Here is a 23,415-nt window from a genome sequence, read left to right as displayed (position 1 = left end):
AAAGATTTAATAATGTACTTTTATGGCATTGTTTTGCCGAATCACGTTTGTTTTTCACTTGAGTTCATGGAAAGAGCCATTATTCCCAGGAATACGTTCACAAAAGTAACTTGGGCTGATCAAGAAGCAGCCAAATTGATGTGGAGACATAAGGACTTTTTTGCACAATGGGGAATTATCATGTCCAAACCAATATTGGTGGGATACAATCAACCATTCTTTAATAATTCAGTCTTAGACACATACTATACCACCAACCCTAAATCAATTTTAAAAGCCAATCAAGGTGTGTTATCTCCCAGGCTAATCATTCATGAACTAACAATTAAATGGAGCCCACAATCTGGGAGAAAAGCACATATACAACAAAATTACAATAAAAAAGTCAATAACAAAGAACACTGAAGTTGCCTGGCCACAACGCGTACTAGAGGCACCTCTAATCTTAGGTAGCACTGAACGAATCATGCCTATTTAGCAGACTAATTTTTGCCCCAATTTCCCTTTTGCTGCTGTCTTGGAACTTATTTTCTTTTCTGCTGCAACAACATAATCTGTATTCATAAGTCCTGGTGCTGGCACAATTTTCAGAGTGGGGGTTTTACCATCAATATTACGTCACTGAAGTAACAGGGATTGTGAACATGTGTGTCACACTAAGAACAAGTGTAGTAAATGAGTCATGCCCATTCAAGGGGAGTAGTACGATTGTGGTGTATAGGCGGGTTTGCACTGTGGAGCACAATGTTACAAATATAATACTAATTCATGGTGTGGTAGAGCACAGCCATTCACAGACAGCACGTTTCCTATTGAAATTGACACTACATTTGAACAGACATATAGTCTTCTTACCAATAAAACTATATAACACATAAAATGGTAATGTGTGGAAATCGGGCTTTACAAATATGTATCATTTGCACATCACCAATTAAAGTGCTATGATTTTTTGCATGTTTTGAATAGAGTTTACTGCAATTAAGCAATCAAGCAAACCAAACTTAGTAATGTAGCAGACTGATGGTTACTGGTGCTTAGTATACACTCTGATCAAAAGGACAGCATGAAATTCCAAGACTCCCCAGTAGTAAAACAGGAATTCTAAATACAGTATACGTCCCCGCCTCCCCCCCACCTCCCAAGAGTGGAACCACCCAAAACCACAATACCAGGTGAGCATCCCTATCAGACTGTCCAAACTCAGGGGCCAATTCAGACCATGCCCCTGAATTCTGCCCTAGTGCTTCACACTTTCTCAAGTTTCTAATGGCATCCGCACACATTAAACATGGGGTTTTCTGCCTCCATACGCCAGTCCATGTTTGCCAGCCAGTTCTTTGTATTCTGGACCTCCAAGCAACCCCACACCAAATAATGTCTTTTCTGGCGACCATAAGCATCACATTACACATAATAAAGTTTACTTGGGCAAGCTCTGCTCCCCCAGAGCGTGATATGAGAGTTCAGGGACACCTATGTCAGTTTGGTGTTAGCTGTTGTGATGCGGGAGGAGGTAGAGGAAGTAAGCTGTACGAGCACAAATCTGGTGGGATGCAGAGAAAATAGAGTAGTCTTTAGTGGAACTGTGTTTGGACCACCATATGTCAGTCAACTCACCTCCCCAGCCACCGTAGTCCCTCTGCTGGGAATGCCAGAGTCTGTCCTGCCCTTTTAGATGACCTTTCAAAGGTTGTATTGGGGATTAGGTTAAAATTCTGCCTACGACAATGTGAGTATAGACGAGGTGACACGGCATGGAGGATAAAGTGCTATTTTGTTAGTTTGGTGCATAAAGCTTGGCAAAAATGAAAGCGTAAGTGGACAAAAAGATCCTCAAAACGAGGGGCCTACCTGTTACCTTTGCCTGGGTCTGCACCAACCACTCCGGAAATTTAGTGGTCAACAGAATCACTAACCCACCTCTCTTACTGGGTCCAAGTGGAAAATATTGTCTATCAAACCAATTAGATTTCATTCAATCCTAATCTTTCTTCATATGTGTTTCTGGCAGCAGGCATACGTTGAAGTCTGTGTCCCTGAGCATGGACAAAAATGCCAGATGCTTGTTTGGGGTGTTGAGACCCTGGACCTTCAGTCTCATTCTTTTAACTATTTGTATAGGGTGGGTGGCTTCGCTGTAAGATGCAGAGGTGTATAGAAGTTGGAACCATGGGTCTCTACATAGCTTCCATGCATTAGACGCCTAGTGATTCTTGAGGAGGTTCTCTGTGAGTGTGGGGTGAGGATGAAAAAAGAACGTAAATAAGAGGAGCTTGCAGAACTACTCCCTTCATGGGAGCCTGGGGCATCACTTGCAAGAGACACGTAGCCACGGGTACACAGGTGGAGTCAGTTCGAAGTGGTATGGGCTCTCCGTTGTCCCGTTGCTATAAAAAAAATGGAGAATGTCTGCGGTCCCGGTCTGCTGCTAGTGAGGAATGCCACCAGCTGCATATTGGATGACAGTAAGCAGATTAAGGGGGTGGGCCAGTGCAGCTAATGTCAATTGGGCTGGTTGTCAGTCCATGCTCCACTCCCGATTGATGTCATGGTGCTGACGTTGCCGGAGAAGATCAATCACTCTTGGCAGCATTTATTAGTTGATGGTTTCACATTCGTACATGGTGGTGAAGCATGAGGTGCCTCCCCCCAGTCTCTGAGATCGTCTGGTAGCTTGCTGAAGTACTCACTACATTTGGTGGTAGGCCGGGCCTCTGTTTGCAACAGCTTCCATCCTGGGGCCACTGGTATTGCTCCGTAGAATATGGCGAGTAGAACAAGTCTGAAGAGCCGCCTAGCGGGGCTCCACCATTCAGCCCACCGAAACTGAGGGGCTGAGCCAGGACTCGCTTTCGGCTGCCACCAATCTCCACAGCAGAGTCGGCACCAGCTGTGCGTGGACAAAGCATGTGGATGAAGTTGGTTGCTGTTTCGTTGCACTGCTCGGGTGGGCCTGCACTGGCTTCCATGACATTGGACTTCAGCCCTCCTGAATCGTGAGGCTGTGGTGTGTTCTTGGATGCTCTCAATTCCCATAAAGTGCTACTGCCATCATGGTAGAGGCGTCAGCTGCACAAGATTCAGAGAGGCCGGTCACCTGACTCCTTAGACAAGCCCGCATCAGCTCAGCGGCCTCCGCCAGTAACATCCCGCTTGGTGGGGGCAGCAGGCGCTGTATGCTGCTTGGGGGAATCTGCACATGTCTTCAGGCCATCCAGGAAAAACGGCACCCTGTGCAGTGGAGCAACTGTGCGGCCTCCGCTGCCAGTTCTGACTTATCCTGCGCCCCGCCTGCGAGTTCAGCAGGTAGCTCTCTGTACTGTTGGTAGCCCCGGGTGCACTTCACTGGGTCCATCCGTACTGGGTGCCTTCCCCTACATAAAAACAGGGATCTAGGCAGAGTAGGCCAGGTGGGACCACAGATGGCTACATAACGGCCATTGGAGCTCCACAGTTTGGCTTCTGTTCCGCCATCATCTTGGCCACGGCCCTCTTGATTTGTTTTGATCATATTAAAATCTACTTCACTTGTACTTCAAAATTACTAATAAAAGTGCTCCATTTGTGCTTTCCTAACTGCTGATATATTTAAAATGTATTGTATGGAGAAAACAATTGACATTGTATACCATTTCCTTTCACACTCCCTGTTCCCCAGCAAGATTGTCACAGAATGCTCTCATCTAGCAGTCAGAGAAAGAAAAGTAAACCCTAATCTCCATGTTACAAGAATAGGCGGCGATTTGACAGAAGATATAACCTGTCATTTGACTTCTGCCTTTGAAAGCACAGCAGTTGTGACCAGATGAAAAACACATTTAAAGTAATCTTTATTGGTCATTCACCTTCTGAGCTCCAGCATGGTTAATTTAGGGGTACTGCTGGAGCTCCAGCACCCCTACTTCCAGCACCTATGCCTGGTGCTGTGAACTATTTTCTGTTCTACGTTATCACAGTGATCATGTAAACAGTGGTAAAGGAAAGGGTAGGGGCGGAGTTAATGTTGACGTGTTCATCTACCTGTCAAATACCCTTATTTGTACAATAAACATTGAAGTGTCACAGTAGGGAGGCACTGCAACTTTCATAGAAAGGCACAGGTAATGTTTTTCACTTGCGCCTTTTAATGCATATGTATTGTCATCCAGCAAACAGGTCTGCATTAAGCAACATACAAAAGCATATGTTTTTACTTAGCTCGTGCCTTGAGATCAAGAGGCATGTCTGTACTAAATTAACAGGTGATGTTAACCTAAATCTGACTTATAATCTAACAGCCAAGCTATCCTTTGTGTATGCAAACTCCATGAGACATTACAGCCATCTCCCTCCTTCAGCGGACGTATCACATACAGTTACATTCTGTTGAGGATATTGCTCTACCTCAATCTACACTCTTTGGTTGCTAACATAATTCTGTATAAGATTAACACATTTGTTACTTCAGAGAACCTTGTTTTCTATACCACAAATTAAATCTTTGTTTAGAGAGAAACCATATAGTCTGTGCAGTTCCAACGTCAGCCTTTGAGGCATCAAACTTTCATGACAATAGGTGAATTCATTGGCTGCCCCCAACATCTTTCATGGTCTAACATAACAAAGATACATTAAACAAACGGTTCATCTCAGAAGGTGACACCACTTTGATTCAGACCCTCTTGGAGGAGTGGGCCTCCCTTGTAAACTGTAGTGTTGCTTGGGGCCAAATGACAAGGTTAATGCTCAGTTAGAGCCCCACAACTTTTGCAACAGCTTGCCATTTGTGGGTGTATCCCATAAGAGCTGGTACGCTCATAATTTAAAGCAGCAAAAGAGTTCTAAATAAGAATTTAAGACAAAGATCAGAAAATGTTCCTTTAATTCTGTTTTATCAGAGGGGGATAGATCGTTATGGAAACCATGGAAAGAGCAAATCCTTGAAGTAAAAAGCACCCACTCCAATGAACCAGTAGATAAAAATAACACAAATTTCTAGGTCTTAATGCCCAAAAAAATTCAGATAATTTATAAACAGTCTTAGTTCCCAACATTCAGATGAGCTCGGCAATTCATTTTGCAAAAAAAGTCGTATCAACCAAATGGAGATATTACACGTAGATGACTCCGCTGTGTGGGAGTTGCTTTGCGTCCCAATCTAAGCTGAAGTTTCTTTTGTCCCAATTCAATTGTAAATATGATTAAATCATTAAAATCAAAAGGTACCTGAGCCTCTTGGGGCCTTCCTAAAGTTCTTATTAAATTCAACATATATTTTTGGGTTTCTAGCCTTTGGAACCTATACTGCACTGGGTTTGAAACCCAGATAATCCGCCCTGTCGGAAAGCCTCTATAGTTCATCCTACATATAAGAAAATGTGATCCCATGGTAGTAGCAAACTACAGAATGATTGCAGTACTGGAAGTAGAGGCCAAGTACTATGCAAATATTCTATTAAGGGAATTTTAATCCTAGGCTTAGGCTAAAACGTGATCCCAGTGGCACAAACGGGGTACACAGGGGATAGTAACACATTTGATAACAACTAGCGTTAACTGTGGTCATCCATGAGATAGTGAAAGTAAAACAAATTTAGTCTTTGGTTTATTGTCGGTTTTAGGGTCTGTCTGTCTTACCAGTCTTTAGGCATTGGGAAGTTTCCCAGCATCGGTTCTTGTAAGCCCTGGTTTGGCCAAGAGAGTGATGACCCCTTTCCGGTAGCCACAGTGCTGCAGACAATGAAAGCCTAAGCAGCCAGTGCCCTCCAGAAGGAGTCCCAAGAGGAAAACCCCAGAGAGAAAAAAAACTCTGATGTTGATGATGAGACTCCAGGAATGAAGGAGAAGACAAGGAGCCAGAAATTACAGTACCCCAAAAGGAACCAGGAGAAGACTGGAAGACAAGCTGGAGCAGAAGGAGCAAGAGGAAACGAAGCGCCAACGGAAGGAATCACCAAAAGAGGAGCCACGGAACCAACAGGAGTGAGGACACACAAGCAAGAACAAGGAGTGTTGCAACGCAAGGAAGAAAAAGTTCTGATCCCTTATATACAGAAAAAACAGGAAGTGAGGTAGAGGTACAGGAAGTGACACAACAGGAAGAAGAGGTGGCGCCATCTTGGATAGGGAAAAGAGGGAAGTGCATCAAGGAAATAGTGTCATGTTAGGAAGGTAAGTAACCCTCCCCTATTTCCTTCTAGGAGCAAGGTGAAGAGGAGAGCAACAATATGGCCCCCAAGGAAGGGGGATCACCAGACGCTCAAACCAGGTGAGTGTAATGTCCCAAGGTGCCTCGGGAAGCGGATGGGCCGCCGTACAACTATACAGCGTGCCTGAAAACCAACCGGTGTCGTGGGTGCTTTCCACAATGCCGTTTAAATGCCCACAGAGGGCCACAATGATGTACCGCGACGCCCCTGAAGAGGAGGGAGAGGCGCCGTGCGTTGCACCATGGCCGGCGAAGACGAAACAGGAAGCGCCGTGGGTCGCGAATCGGCCTGTGGCATAACATTTATTGTCTTTCATACAGCTCTGTCGGAGTAAACCAGGTCATACTTCGGTCAAAATAAGCTAGATGGGGTATTTCCCAGCCGTTGGACTAAAGCAGGGCTTTGTGTTGATGCCGTACTTTTTAGTCCGTATGCAGCAGGTTTACCAGATGACCAGTTGTCATTAATGTTTCCAAACTAGATTATACGCTCTACCTATTCAGACTTTGCAAGATGCAGATGACACAATTAATTGAGACCACACAACAGCTGGGTTGCATAAGACCTTGGAAGCCCTCAACAAATATAACACAGAGAACAAACTAACAGTCAGTGCAAGCAAATCTGCTATTTTCAGTTTTAACAATAGACGGTGCAAAATTAAAAGCAGGTATATTGATGATACCCACATTGAGAAACATAGGAACTACTGTTGTCTAGAGGTATGACTCGACGATTGTTGCTCACCACATGAACACAGGGCATGTGTGGTGTGTGTTGCCTCTTTAATAACCTGGATTCTCCATCGGTCAAATCCTAGATTTCAGTAATAAACGCTCAGTTTCTTCCAGCTATCAATTATGACCGGGAAACCTTCCCATTCAAGTTGGGTCCTTGGCAAGATCGAACACAGTCTTACCTTATTTAGCAAAATCTTTCATCTATCTAAGGGTTATGGGCAGCTGCGGGCCATGCAGGTGAGAGCGGTGTGGCCGCTTTGGGTATCGAAATCCCCCCCCCCCCCCCTCCCAACCTCATGCATGGGTTGCTTCTGGTTATGTGATAGAACACGCCAAAGAAACTACATGTACTGCCACTTTTTGGCATACACTTTCAACGGGTCAGTATAGATATTCAACTTGGTCAAATTTTTTAAATAAATTCAATAATGCACTGTGCACTCAACATCAGTTGTCAACTTCCCAAGAATATTTTGAACTGCCAATAACAGCTAAGTGCTTTAACTTTTGAAGGGAACATTGAGAATTTGAACACAAAAAACATTTAGATTACACTGTGGTGAGTTTCTTCAAAATGAAATTGCCAAATTATCTTTCCTGTCTCTTGGCTAAACAAACGAGACCCTGTACAAAGGCTGAACTAAATGCTGCCGCCTCTCTGGCTATAGGCTTCAAACAATAATCCACGTTGTATGTCTTTCTGCAGCGCTTTTAGTGAAATAATAAAATGGCTTAGGCCACTCACCTTCAAAAAGTTGTCATCGTGCAGTAGTGGCTGTGAGATTTGCATTGAATGTGGAAGATCCTCAAATGGTCATGCATCTAGGAGAATATATGGAAATAGTTTTGCTAAAATCGAGGGATGAAAAGCATGGGATAGATAAATAAATACTGTTTTTTTTGTGAACCGCTCTTGGCCTGATCGATCCCACTGTTTTACACTTGATTTGCAACTGAGAGTCTTTTTCTTTTCTTTTACTGATTCATCTTACTAAATTGTATTTTGTATTTTTTTATTGGTTCTGAGTGATAGTGTCTTTTTTTAATTGGATTGATATGAAAATAATGTATGGTTTTAATTAGTTCATGATAAAGTATTACCTGCTTAATTATCCCAATGGATCCTCACAGTCTGCTGCAATGGCATGGTACGCCAGGTGAATCCCCAAGAATTTCCTGAGGTCTAGGAATAGAAAAATGACAAATCACCAGCATCCAGCTGGCAGAGCCACGTGCCACCACTTCTACCACTGGGCACTGTCAAAATTGCATGTAGATTGCTACCACCTGCTTTTGTCATGATGGGGTTTGGCATGTTGCTGGTGGTAGAAGAGGTGTGGAAAACATCATATTGTTGGTACATTTCTCTCCTTCTCCACTGCCTTGTAATTGACAGCCATCTGATGGTACCATGGCGAAGGCAGGCTCCTCTTCTGCCTTAATAGAGATCCCAGTGATTGGGTAGACTAGAATTCTGATTATGATACACCTAGCCTGCTGCAGATGCACATGTTCGACCCTTCAGAACCGGCAGCAGTACTGAAGGCTGATTTAAATAGAAAATTGTAAAGCTACTTTAATATTTGTAATGAAAATGTCAACTTGAACTTCTGTTGAATCTTCTATATCGAAATTGTTTGTACAGTAAGTGTCCAAAACCGTTCTTTATATTTAACAGCACGTGATAGTGCAATAATCCACCTTCAAATATGTTGTGTCTTTCTTCCATAGCAAGGAAACATTTATATTGTGGACTTTAAGATGCTTGATGGTATCTCAGCAAATAAAACCGACCCTTGTACAATGCAGTATCTGGCGGCACCCATCTGCTTGTTATACAAGAACCTAGAGAACAAGATTCTCCCAATTGCAATTCAGGTGAGTTTCGACACACATTACACAGTGTTACCAAATGCAAATGCCCACGCACCATCAGAAATACCAAAAGCACATCTTATAGATGGAATTGTGAATTTTACATGCCGATCAGCTTCAGATGTGTAATGAATTATTAGAATTTGAATCCCCAGCATTATTTATGCATCTATATACTTTCTATGTACTTATGGATCTATATATTTACTACTTTTCTTCTAATTCAGCATATCTCATGCACTAACCTATTTCTCACCCTATACCTCTCTCAATATATCTTCTACCTCAACTCTCTGACTCATCTGAAAACCTCTTTCTAATACTCTTTGCAGTGCACTACCCTATTTCTCACCCTATACCTCTATCAATATATCCTCTCCCTCCATTCTCTGATTCATCCCAAACCCCAAACCAATACTATGATCCCCAAAATAACCCTATCTAGACTCTTCGCTACTCTACCTCTCCTTGCATCATCTCATAAATCTTTTACAATACCGATCCCCCCAAAACAAGCCTTTCTAACCCCTTCCCTCTGACTCTTCCCCTCCACATCCGTTTTACTCATCCTAAGCCTCCTCCTACTGCTATGACCACAAAAACAAAAAAGTCTAAGCTCTTCCCTCTTCTATCTCTCCACTATCCTTTTCAATCCAAACAACAGACACAAATGTTCACTCATATTTCACTACACTAATCCTTTATAGGTTACAGAGTAGCATGCTACTATCTGAAAAAGCTCTTCAACACTTCATCCAGGGTAGCAAGCGCTATATAAATGCAAACCTTTTCCCTCTTCTATCCCTCCGCTACCCTTCTGATCCAAATAACTGACTAACATATCCACCTCTCAAATTACTTTCATATTTCACTATACTAACTCACCACTAATCCTTTATGGGTTCGGAGTAACGTGCTACTCGCCGAAAAAACACTTCAACATCCCAACAGGGGTAACTAGCGCTATATAAATGCAAACCTTTTTCCCCTCTTCTATGCCTCCGCTATATTTCTGAATCCAAATACCTGACTAACCTATCCACCACTAAATTACTTTCATATTTTACTATACTAATTCAACACTAATCCTTTACAGGTTTTGGAGTAGCATGCTACTTGCCGAAAAAGCGCTTCAACACCCCGTCAGGGGTAACTAGCTCTATATAAATGCAATTACAGTACAATACAATAGTTAATAATGTTATACTATATGATATATGGGAAATTTTATTGTGTTGTTCCTAAAACTAAAATACGATATTATCAGCTTTATAGAATTCATAATCCCATACAATCCTAGGAAGCTGCATTTCTGATTTAAATATACTTATCTAAGATCAGGTCTGCGGTCACCTTTGTTTGGAATTCATGTTACTAATATAATTTGCTTGTGAAAGGTTACATTGTTGAAATGTATTTAGATTTCATTATTGAAATATATTTAGGACTTGGGAGACATGGCAAACACCTTCAACTGAATTAAAGATCCGTTAGTGGTGGCATTCAATGTCAGGAGTGGACTTGTGAGAAAAGAAAATTTTCAACTGCTTCATTTGCAATGGCATAGATGCATCAAGCGAATTTGCGCTCGCAATCACTGCGAAACAGCGATTGCGATCGCAAAATCCACTTCCGCAATGCATCAAGTGGAAAAGCAACAATTAGCGAATTCGCAAAACTAAGAAGCGCAAAACCCGTAGAAACCCCCACTGCGATTCCTTAAAAGCGAATCTCCACATATTCTGCGAATTAAATAGCAAATTCGCATTCAAATTGCGAATTAGCAAACAAATCGCTATCCACATTCACCAGCAATCGCAAATAGCGAAAACACCATAACTCGCTAAATAAGAGTCGCAATTTAAGGAGAAGCTAAACCAGGTGGTAACCATGAAGTCAAAGTGGGAAAAAAAATCTTTGGAAATAACAAACAGGTGTTGGCTAAATCAAACACACTTAAGGAGACTCATTAGGAGCTTGAAGAAAGTCACAATGGCAGGTCTATACATCGTGGCAAGGCGGCTGATGCTCCAGGCTGCAGCCCAGAACAGAGGCAGGATGCATGAATGCATCTACCGGCTGCGGATTACACTACTGGGACAGACTGAAGATGAGATCTACTCCAAATACAGGCTCAATGGGCCCCTGATGCAGCACCCAACATGGAGGTCCAATGCCGGGCCCACCCACGTCCAGGTCCTGTGCTGCCTGCACCTCCTGGCCTCCGGCAGCTTCCAGGGGATGGTCACAGTTGCAGCGGGTGTATCCCAGAGTACACTTTCACGCAGCCTACAGATTTCCTGGATGCCATTCCGAGCCGGATTCATCACAACATCACCTTCCCAACAACCCAAAAGGCTTAATGCAAACTAAACAGGACTTCTATTGAACTGCCTATTTCCCCTATGTAATTGGCTGCATCGACTGCACCCACATACACATCTGTCCACCCGCAGAGACCGAATACATGTACCGGAACCGCAAGTCTTATCACTCCCTCAACATTCAGGTGGTCTGCAATGCGAAGACCATCATTACAGACATTGTGGCACAATACCCAGGGAGCACGCATGATTAATTTATCTTCCGGCACAGCGGCATACACACCCGCTTAGTCAGGGGTGAATTTGGCGAGGGACGTCTCCTAGGTAAGTTTGAAAAGTGGAGAGTGTGTATTCCATGGAAAATCAAAGTTGTACTTATTGGATTAATATCCGTTCTTGCAAATTGTCATATCGAGGACAGGACTACTTCGGGTTGCAATATGACATCTTTATTGTTTTTAGTGAGACATGGACAGCCGACACGTGTTTCGCCCCCTATTGGCGAGTTGCGCCGGGGCTTTCTCAAGGCTGTAAGAAAGAATGAATGAGTTATTTTTGGTGAAATAAGATAGCAGTTGACCCCAAGAGAAAGGAAAGAGAACACCTAAAGTGAAAGATGGTTAATATATTTTTTGATGTCTTGGCATCAGAGCTCTTTTATACGTCATATATTATATAGATCGTGAGAAGAAGATGTATCATTCCACAAGAAACGTGTTTGAAGATTCACATATACTTTTAAAGGTCCAAAACAGAGAATATGTGCCCAGAGTTAAGATAAACCTAAAGAGAAGTGATTTGAGGAGAGTCCAGAAAGGTGTATTTTCACGAGTGCCTTGGATCGACCGAGCATTTAAAATTCTCTAGCGGCACAAAGGAAGTGCAACAGTCCCGAGCCAGAGTAATATAGTAAAGCAAGATAAAGAGAGCGAGTATAATACACAATATGTAGTGATCATACCTATTTACACATATACAGCATACATTATTATTGTTTCCAACATGTCAAAATCCAAAAGATAGGAGTTTCAATACTCGGAGAGTACGGTTCTCCTGTAAGTTCTGATAAGAAATATATATACACAATTTGTTGGTGACCTGATGCTATACCATTACAATTCAAGTAGTACATGTCATTTATCACATTAAACATCTTTGAAGAGCATGCATCCTATTAAAAGGAAAAAGTGTCCTTTACATTGCATGTGCATGGAGTTGGCTCCAGAGACGATATAAACCTTTTTTATATATACGATTTACAAACATTGCCGTATTGTTTGCTTGAAAAATGGTGTCTCAATTTTGCACCAATCATTTAAAAATGTATTAACAGAAAAAGCCGAGAGAATTGCATAAGGTTTCTTTTTAAAAATTATGTATGACCTCTGTCAGGGACCAAGTAATGAATTCGTAAGCTTATTGGCATCTGCACATCATTTTCTGAGGACATATCCGTCTTGTTATGTCAGAGTTTACGAAATTCATAGGACACTCACATTATTATCGGCGATTATGTGCCGGAAAAATATTTAAGTTAAGGGGAGCCAAATTCCTTGCAGGGTCACATCGGATACTTGAGACTAATGGCGGATCCCGTATATTCTCACTTTCGCGCCCGTCTTTTATTGACAACAGTTATTAAAGGTCACGGAGCACCCATAGTGATCAAGGCGAGTATATTCCAAACGGAAATACGTTAATTAAGGAAAGCTCAAATTCTAGCCAAGTCACGCAAACATACAGAGTCAGTTTAGCAAAAAACTTGACTGTTTGCTAGATCGCCAAACATAAAGAAACCCCAGATAATGTTTTACTCACTTTAAAAGCTGATGAATGCAGTTCGATTCCTGACTCTCAGTCTGCGGGTTAATATATGGGTTGAATCCCAAGTTCCCGTCGGCCAAAACACAGCCGGAAGATAAAGTCAAATCTCCGGAAGTGAAAGCAGGGAAATTATGTTTGCGTAGTCTAATTTCCCTTGTTTACAAAAAAAGGCCCTGTAGCCGGCTAGATATTACTGTACAGGTTTCTTGAATCACATATTTAAATAGGACTGGAAAGAGAAAGCCTAGTATTATGTTTTAGAGTATTGTATCCTAATCGACAAAATGCAATGAGGCCGCCATTTGTAAGTGGTGTTAATTCCTTATATTTACAAAAGGTGGAGTATAAAATTATCGAACTCCATAGGGACTACAGATAAGGTGCACAGGGTCCAATCAACATCTATATGTTGAATGTCAAGTCGTCTTACCAAAAGCTAAATACATATTAATAATTTGAGAACTATCTGTCCTATTGAACAGGGATATAGCCATGGTTTGGACAAAGGCAAATCCAAGCGTCAGGGATTCATAAGCACAGAGAGCTTGGGCGAAAGGTGGACAGTTTGAGTGTAACACTGTATATTTTAACATCTCAGTCTGGATCTAATTAGACTGTCTAATTTCTAAACATTATTCATAATATAGTAACCAATGTCACATATTATTCATTTATGCAGTACGGGGCAGATATTTGCTCATGAGCAGCTCAGTCCTATAGAGAATACATAGTGGACTAAATATTACTCTAATTGTGCTGCATAGTATGGAAGTAACAAAAGAGTTCATTTCTGAAAAGCAAGATATTACTATTGCTGTCACAGGTTTGTTAGAGATATATGACTTTGTCTATTGGCACCATTACATCGACCAATAATCGAGATATAGTGGGTTTAAAGCCAGTGATGCCATTCATATTCCTGATTCAGTCCCTTTGTTACTGTATCCATTCCTATGATTAGTGAACTCTCTTCTCTGCGTAGAAGTAAGTCCAAGTCCCCCCCTCGTTTTGGTATTTTTAGTCTTTTTATACCCACAAACGTGAAGGTCAAGCGATTACCATGGTATTTCAAAAAATGTTCAACCAGTGATTGTCTAGTATCTGTTCCATGAATATTCCGGTAATGTTCTTGTATTCGTACTTTCAAGGGTCTCTTTGAACTTCCGATGTAGTGTTGTCCACATGGACATGTTATCAAATAGATCACATAGGTGCTTTCACAATTTATAAAGTCTTTGATCTTGTAATTATGGCCATTGATTACAACCTCCTTTGTTCTAGATTTGCCAAGTTTGCAGATTGAACAGTTGGTACAGGTGTAAATGCCGGTTGTTTGAGGTGGAAAAGGTCTAGGTTTTGGTTTTCTATCCAGAAACGATGGACAGAGAATGTCTCTTAGGTTTTTGCTCCGTGAGAATCCCAACTGTGGTTTATCTTGTAGTGCAGCAGTCAGAGTGGGATTATCCTTTAGAAGATGCCAGTGTTTTTGCAGGGTTTTTCGAATATGTTGTTGTCCGCTATTGTATTCGGTATTGAAACGAATTATTTGTTTGCTTTCTCTCATTTGATTATTATGTAGTAGGCTCTGTCTGTCTGATGTTTTGAATTTGGTTAGGGCTTTGGTCAGTGGTTGTTCCTTGTAGCCCCTTTGTTTTAAGCGCTGGGTTATTTTGTCTGAATTTGTTACATAATCCTCCATAGAGCTACAATTCATACGTGCTCTTCTGTATTCTCCTCCTGGAATATTTGTGATGGTATGGGCAGGATGACTGCTTGTGGCGTGAAGGATGGAGTTTGCAGAGCTGGGTTTTCTATGGATTTTGGTGTGTAACTGATTGTCTGCAATGTAGATTGATAGATCCAGAAATTCTATTTCAGTTTTCGAGATATTGTAAGTCACTTCAATTCCCCACTGATTTGGTGACATAGACTTAATAAATGATCTGAGTTTGTTCTCTGCTCCTTGCCAAATCATTAAAATATTGTCTATGTAGCGGCCCCACATTATTATGTTGTCTGTAACATCTTCCGATCTTTCTTGCCAGAGCCAGTGTTGCTCCACCGCTCCCATCAGGAGGCAGGCATATGGAGGTGCAAATTTTGCCCCCATAGCGGTCCCCCGAAGTTGTAGATAGTATTTGCCATTGAAAAGGAAGTAGTTATTGAATAGACAGAATTCCAGGAAGTCAAGGACCATTCTATTGCGTGCTGTTAGGTGGACTGATCGAGTTTGCAAGTATTTTCTGGTGGCAGCTATACCATCTGTGTGTTTTATTGAGGTATATAAACTGGTGATGTCAATTGAAATTAGAAAAAAAGTCTTCTTGCCAAGTTATATTCTCAAGTTTTTGTAGTATATCTTTTGTGTCCCTAATAAAGGACGGAAGGGATCTCATTAAAGGTTGCAATTCTGCATCAATAAATGCTCCCAGATTCGAGCAAACAGAATCAATACCGGCAATGATGGGTCTACCCTTGGGTATTCTGCCTGGCTTGTGTACCTTGGGTAATAGATACATTGTTGGTACAACTGGATTCTTTATATACAGAAGGTTTTTTTCTTCAATACTTAGCAGGCCCTTTTCTTGCCATAGGTCGAGTAACACAGATAGTTTTTCTTGGATCTGCTTGGTGGGATTACTTTCTAGAATTTGATAGCATGTGCTGTCTTCCAATTGTCGTTGTGCTTCCAAGAGGTAATCCGTGGTATTTAAAATGACAACGTTTCCCCCTTTGTCAGCTTCCTTGATTATCAAGTCCTCATTTTGTCGCAGTTCAGTCAATGCTAGTCTTTCTTTAGCAGTGATATTCTTTGGAATGTATTTTTGCTTAGCTTTGTATTTATCAAATTCCTTATTTAGATCTTCAGTCACTTTGGTAAAAAACATATCAATCGAGTTGCCAGGTGAAAGTGACGGTGTGAACCTCGATTTTTTCTTTAGTGGATTGGGTTTAGAATGAAAGATATCAATGCCCAGTTCTTCTGCAGTTGTTGTCAGCGATTCCAGGTCATCTGGTACATCATCTGTAGACAAATGTAGTAAAAGATTACTATTTTCCAGGTCTTGAGCAGACAGAGTACTAGTTTGATTATTGAGGTTTGTAGTAGTACGCCTTCTAGGGTTTTCAGTGAAAAAAGAATGTAGTTTTAATTTTCTTGTAAATTTGTAAAGGTCAATTTTGGTTTTGACCAAGTCCCATTGAGAGGTTGGACAAAAGGATAGTCCTTTGTTAAGAATTTGGTTGTGTGTTCCCGTCAACATCGTCGTGGATAAATTGAGTACCAGATTGTTGGTTATGTTTTCAGCAGATGTTGTTCCCTTTTCCTTGCTCTGGTTTGGACACCTGGCGTGATTGGTTTTGGTGTTCCCAGGTTTGGAGGTCGTGATCGGCTTTCTTGTATATTCCCAAGACGATGTCGTTGAACCTCCTCCCGAAAATTTACCTGTGGTCGCATATTTGTAGATATGGTTAAATTCTCTACTGAGCCAGCCTCAGATGATGAGGGAGTTTGGTTAAGGTCACTACCACTATTGCTCGTTGTTGAAGTATTGATGTTGTCATACTTTTGTGCAAAAGTGTACACCCTCCCTTGTTGATAGTCATGGAGATCACGTCTGAATTTCCGTTTTTTTCTTTGGATTATATCCTCCTCATATTCATCTAGAAATTTATTTAGAATCTCATAGTTTTTTGTTGTGATATCACCCCAGTTCGAATCCTCAATTCTTTTTGATAAGATGTCAACTTCTTTTTTGTTACTTTCATATTCTTCCTGTGCTATATCTATTAGTTGTCGGATCATATTGTTGGATGCTGTACGGAGATTATCTTCCCATAGGTGTAATTTTTCCGGAGCTGTAGTTTCTATAGGGGGAAAGATCAAAATTCGTAAACCACGGGGAATTAAGTTGTGTTCCAAATATTTTTTGAGGGATGCTCCCTCCCACCATTTTGAGGTCTCCTTTTTCGCAACTTTTTCCAAGGCTTGGAAAGTGCTTCTTGCCGACATTAGGTTGGTAGTGCTTGGTGTTCGACTCATGGTAGCACCTGTGGGGTCAAATGCTTCTTCCAATCTATTATTTCGTCTGTCACGTCTGGTATTATATGATGACATTTCTGTATTTAGGTTTCCTCGTACACCAATGGTACACTTCTTTAGGACTGATTTGCTGATTGATGAAAAGTTAGTTGTTTAGACCTGAAGAAATCATACATTCAAGTTACAGAGAAATCAAGGAAGGTCCAAGAATTCCAAGGTTTAAACAACGCTTTGATAAGCTGCTTTTATGGGTAGATGGAGACACACTCGAAGCTCTGGACCTCTTGAGCTTCACAAAGGAGGACACGTTTGAAAAGTGGAGAGTGTGTATTCCATGGAAAATCAAAGTTGTACTTATTGGATTAATATCCGTTCTTGCAAATTGTCATATCGAGGACAGGACTACTTCGGGTTGCAATATGACATCTTTATTGTTTTTAGTGAGACATGGACAGCCGACACGTGTTTCGCCCCCTATTGGCGAGTTGCGCCGGGGCTTTCTCAAGGCTGTAAGAAAGAATGGATGAGTTATTTTTGGTGAAATAAGATAGCAGTTGACCCCAAGAGAAAGGAAAGAGAACACCTAAAGTGAAAGATGGTTAATATATTTTTTGATGTCTTGGCATCAGAGCTCTTTTATACGTCATATATTATATAGATCGTGAGAAGAAGATGTATCATTCCACAAGACACGTGTTTGAAGATTCACATATACTTTTAAAGGTCCAAAACAGAGAATATGTGCCCAGAGTTAAGATAAACCTAAAGAGAAGTGATTTGAGGAGAGTCCAGAAAGGTGTATTTTCACGAGTGCCTTGGATCGACCGGGCATTTAAAATTCTCTAGCAGCACAAAGGAAGTGCAACAGTCCCGAGCCAGAGTAATATAGTAAAGCAAGATAAAGAGAGCGAGTATAATACACAATATGTAGTGATCATACCTATTTACACATATACAGCATACATTATTATTGTTTTCAACATGTCAAAATCCAAAAGATAGGAGTTTCAATACTCAGAGAGTACGGTTCTTCTGTAAGTTCTGATAAGAAATATATATACACAATTTGTTGGTGACCTGATGTTATACCATTACAATTCAAGTAGTGCATGTCATTTATCACATTAAACATCTTTGAAGAGCATGCATCCTATTAAAAGGAAAAAGTGTCCTTTACATTGCATGTGCATGGAGTTGGCTCCAGAGACGATATAAACCTTTTTTATATATACGATTTACAAACATTGCCGTATTGTTTGCTTAAAATATGGTGTCTCAATTTTGCACCAATCATTTAAAAATGTATTAACAGAAAAAGCCGAGAGAATTGCATAAGGCTTCTTTTTAAAAATTATGTATGACCTCTGTCAGGGACCAAGTAATGAATTCGTAAGCTTATTGGCATCGGCACATCATTTTCTGAGGACATATCCGTCTTGTTATGTCAGAGTTTACGAAATTCATAGGACACTCACATTATTATCGGCGATTATGTGCCGGAAAAATATTTAAGTTAAGGGGAGCCAAATTCCTTGCAGGGTCACATCGGATACTTGAGACTAATGGCGGATCCCGTATATTCTCACTTTCGCGCCCGTCTTTTATTGACAACAGTTATTAAAGGTCACGGAGCACCCATAGTGATCAAGGCGAGTATATTCCAAACAGAAATACGTTAATTAAGGAAAGCTCAAATTCTAGCCAAGTCACGCAAACATACAGGAGTCAGTTTAGCAAAAAACGTGACTGTTTGCTAGTTCGCCAAACATAAAGAAACCCCAGATAATGTTTTACTCACTTTAAAAGCTGACGAATGCAGTTCGATTCCTGACTCTCAGTCTGCGGGTTAATATATGGGTTGAATCCCAAGTTCCCGTCGGCCAAAACACAGCCGGAAGATAAAGTCAAATCTCCGGAAGTGAAAGCAGGGAAATTATGTTTGCGTAGTCTAATTTCCCTCGTTTACAAAAAAAGGCCCTGTAGCCGGCTAGATATTACTGTACAGGTTTCTTGAATCACATATTTAAATAGGACTGGAAATATAAAGCCTAGTATTATGTTTTAGAGTATTGTATCCTAATCGACAAAATGCAATGAGGCCGCCATTTGTAAGTGGTGTTAATTCCTTATATTTACAAAAGGTGGAGTATAAAATTATCGAACTCCATAGGGACTACAGATAAGGTGCACAGGGTCCAATCAACATCTATATGTTGAATGATAAGTCGTCTTACCAAAAGCTAAATACATATTAATAATTTGAGAACTATCTGTCCTATTGAACAGGGATATAGCCATGGTTTGGATAAAGGCAAATCCAAGCGTCAGGGATTCATAAGCACGGAGAGCTTGTGCGAAAGGTGGACAATTTGAGTGTAACACTGTATATTTTAACATCTCAGTCTGGATCTAATTAGACTGTCTAATTTCTAAACATTATTCATAATATAGTAACCAATGTCACATATTATTCATTTATGCAGTACGGGGCAGATAGTTGCTCATGAGCAGCTCTGTCCTATAGAGAATACATAGTGGACTAAATATTACTCTAATTGTGCTGCATAGTATGGAAATAACAAAAGAGTTCATTTCTGAAAAGCAAGATATTACTATTGCTGTCACAGGTTTGTTAGAGATATATGACTTTGTCTATTGGCACCATTACATCGACCAATAATCGAGATATAGTGGGTTTAAAGCCAGTGATGCCATTCATATTCCTGATTTAGTCCCTTTGTTACTGTATCCATTCCTATGATTAGTGAGCTCTCTTCTCTGCGTAGAAGTAAGTCCAAGTCCCCCCCTCGTTTTGGTATTTTTTGTCTTTTTATACCCACAAACGTGAAGGTCAAGCGATTACCATGGTATTTCAAAAAGTGTTCAACCAGTGATTGTCTAGTATCTGTTCCATGAATATTCCGGTAATGTCCTTGTATTCGTACTTTCAAGGGTCTCTTTGAACTTCCGATGTAGTGTTGTCCACATGGACATGTTATCAAATAGATCACATAGGTGCTTTCACAATTTATAAAGTCTTTGATCTTGTAATTATGGCCATTGATTACAACCTCCTTTGTTCTAGATTTGCCAAGTTTGCAGATTGAACAGTTGCTACAGGTGTAAAAGCCGGTTGTTTGAGGTGGAAAAGGTCTAGGTTTTGGTTTTCTATCCAGAAACGATGGACAGAGAATGTCTCTTAGGTTTTTGCTCCATGAGAATCCCAACTGTGGTTTATCTTGTAGTGCAGCAGTCAGAGTGGGATTATCCTTTAGAAGATGCCAGTGTTTTTGCAGGGTTTTTCGAATATGTTGTTGTCGGCTATTGTATTTGGTAGTGAAACAAATTATTTGTACCTGGAAAAAAGTCCCAATATAGAGAGGCAATCAAGGCCTATAGAGAAGGGGTCAGGGCGGCCCAGGCCACTTACTTTGCGGACAAAATCATGGAAGCCAAATCCAAACCCAAGGAAATCTTTCACTTGGTAAAAAAATGCACTAAAGTGAACATAGCACCCCCCCTGGCAAAAACTCAAGAACAATGCAATGAGCTAGCGGAATTCTTTTATAATAAAGTCACCCAGATCTACTCTTCCTTCCCGATAGCAGCCACAAATCCAGGAGCAACCGACCAAACATCCTCGAGCCACCTCACCCCCCCAGATCAGCCAAATCTTGAACATTTCCCCCTATTAGACCTTGACACCCTTAACCGATTGGCACGCCAAGTCAAATCTGGCTCTCTCCATGACCCAGCCCCACCGAAGATCTTGCTCCAGGCATGTCAAGCCACCCTGCCTGTAATTCTGGATCTATTAAACTCTTCCATTTCCTCCTGTACAGTGCCCACTGTAAGGAAGAGAGCCATGGTACGGGCACTGTTAAGAAAATCCAACCTTGATCCAGATGATCATTCCAGTTACCGTCCTATCTCACTTCTCCCCTGGGCAAGCAAGGTCCTGGAGAAGTACATAAACACTCAGATAGTTCAATTCCTTGAGAACAACTTGCTATTGGACACGACCCAGACAACCTTCAGACCTAAGCACGGTACTGAAACCGCCTTGCTAGCGGTTACCGAAGAATCACGCAGGATACTAGATCAAGGAGGATCAGTGCCAGTGATCCTCCTTGACCTAAGTGCAGCCTTTGATACGGTCAGCTACGCCACCTTGCTGAACCGTTTACGTAACATCAGGCGATGCACTGAGATGGCTTGAATCCTTCTTGACTAACAGATCTTTCCAGATCTTTGACGGAGAAATAGTGTCAGCCAGCAAATCACTGAGTTGTGGGGTTCCGCAGGGCTCCTCCTTAAGCCCTGCGTTGTTTAACATATATATGAAACCACTGGCTGGGGTCGTCGAACCACACGGTATTAAGATCATATCGTATGCCGACGATACCCAGCTAGTGGTTTCTCTGGCGCAAGAGAGCAACAGACAAACCCCGGAAGGCCTGATGAAATGTTTAGAGGATGTCAAGGAGTGGATGACAATTTCCTCTCTAAAACTTAATGGAGATAAAACTGAGCTCATGTTCCTGGGCCCAGTATCACCATTGCCACTCATCTCCCAATGGCCCCCCTGTCTGGGTACCCCTCCTACCCCTAAGGAAAGTGTAAAAAGCCTAGGAGTATGGCTGGACAAAAGTCTCTCTTTTACCACTCAGGCCACTAAACTATCTGCCACATGTTTCGGCCTACTCAGAACACTGAGGAAAGTTCTACCCCTTTTACCAATGGTAGCCAAACAGGTGGCAGTACAAGGCCTGATTCAGTCCCGGCTAGACTCAAATAACGCCCTATACGTGGGAGCCCCTGAGATGACCTTACGAAAGTTGCAGGTCGTACAGAACTGTGCAGCCCGTACCCTGCTACAGATCCCACGCACTCAGTCAGCTAGATCCGGATTAAAAAGTCTGCATTGGCTGCCAGTGAGGCAGAGAGTGGCATTCAAGGCACTATGTATTGCCCACCGGGCCTTCTGGAAGACCGGCCCAGTAATCAACGACAACCTAGTCACTCGCTACCACCCAAGTAGAAATCTTCGCTCTACGGAGGCTTTCTTGGCTGTGGTACCCAGAGTTAGGAGAGCTAGGACCGGAGGCAGGATGTTCGCCCTGAATGCCTCGAAGTTATGGAATTCAATTCCTCTACAACTCCGGTCCAACTCGAACCTGCTCTCATTCCGCAAACAACTGAAGACCCTTCTGTTTGCAAGGTCCACCGAGCTCTAACCTCTCCCGCACTGCCCACCTCTGTCTACATACTCAGCGCTTGGACGCCCATTGGGCAGCAATCGCGCTATACAAATCAACATACAATACAATACAATACAATACATTATGAATAATGTTTAGAAATTAGACAGTCTAATTAGATCCAGACTGAGATGTTAAAATATACAGTGTTACACTCAAACTGTCCACCTTTCGCACAAGCTCTCTGTGCTTATGAATCCCTGACGCTTGGATTTGCCTTTATCCAAACCATGGCTATATCCCTGTTCAATAGGACAGATAGTTCTCAAATTATTAATATGTATTTAGCTTTTGGTAAGACGACTTGACATTCAACATATAGATGTTGATTGGACCCTGTGCACCTTATCTGTAGTCCCTATGGAGTTCGATAATTTTATACTCCACCTTTTGTAAATATAAGGAATTAACACCACTTACAAATGGCGGCCTCATTGCATTTTGTCGATTAGGATACAATACTCTAAAACATAATACTAGGCTTTATCTTTCCAGTCCTATTTAAATATGTGATTCAAGAAACCTGTACAGTAATATCTAGCTGGCTACAGGGCCTTTTTTTGTAAACGAGGGAAATTAGACTACGCAAACATAATTTCCCTGCTTTCACTTCCGGAGATTTGACTTTATCTTCCGGCTGTGTTTTGGCCGACGGGAACTTGGGATTCAACCCATATATTAACCCGCAGACTGAGAGTCAGGAATCGAACTGCATTCGTCAGCTTTTAAAGTGAGTAAAACATTATCTGGGGTTTCTTTATGTTTGGCGAACTAGCAAACAGTCACGTTTTTTGCTAAACTGACTCTGTATGTTTGCGTGACTTGGCTAGAATTTGAGCTTTCCTTAATTAACGTATTTCCGTTTGGAATATACTCGCCTTGATCACTATGGGTGCTCCGAGACCTTTAATAACTGTTGTCAATAAAAGACGGGCGCGAAAGTGAGCATATACGGGATCCTCCATTAGTCTCAAGTATCCGATGTGACCCTGCAAGGAATTTGGCTCCCCTTAACTTAAATATTTTTCCGGCACATAATCGCCGATAATAATGTGAGTGTCCTATGAATTTCGTAAACTCTGACATAACAAGACGGATATGTCCTCAGAAAATGATGTGCAGATGCCAATAAGCTTACGAATTCATTACTTGGTCCCT

At 41.5% G+C, this 23,415-nt stretch overlaps 1 protein-coding gene across 1 annotated transcript in view; it reads left to right on the top strand.

Moving 5' to 3' along the window:
• ALOX5 (arachidonate 5-lipoxygenase) overlaps window positions 1-23,415 on the top strand; it is an 835,151-nt gene that overhangs the window by 449,625 nt on the left and 362,111 nt on the right. Inside the window, exon 7 of the mRNA XM_078643116.1 lies at window positions 8,663-8,809. Within this exon, the coding sequence (XP_078499242.1) occupies window positions 8,663-8,809 (147 nt within the window). The remainder of the gene's footprint in view (window positions 1-8,662; window positions 8,810-23,415) is intronic.

The sequence above is a fragment of the Lissotriton helveticus genome, chromosome 5_1 (assembly GCF_964261635.1).
Source record: "Lissotriton helveticus chromosome 5_1, aLisHel1.1, whole genome shotgun sequence".
NCBI lineage: Eukaryota > Metazoa > Chordata > Amphibia > Caudata > Salamandridae > Lissotriton > Lissotriton helveticus.
The sequence above is the reverse complement of the archived record's forward strand: the minus strand, read 5'-3'. Positions and strand labels throughout refer to the sequence as shown.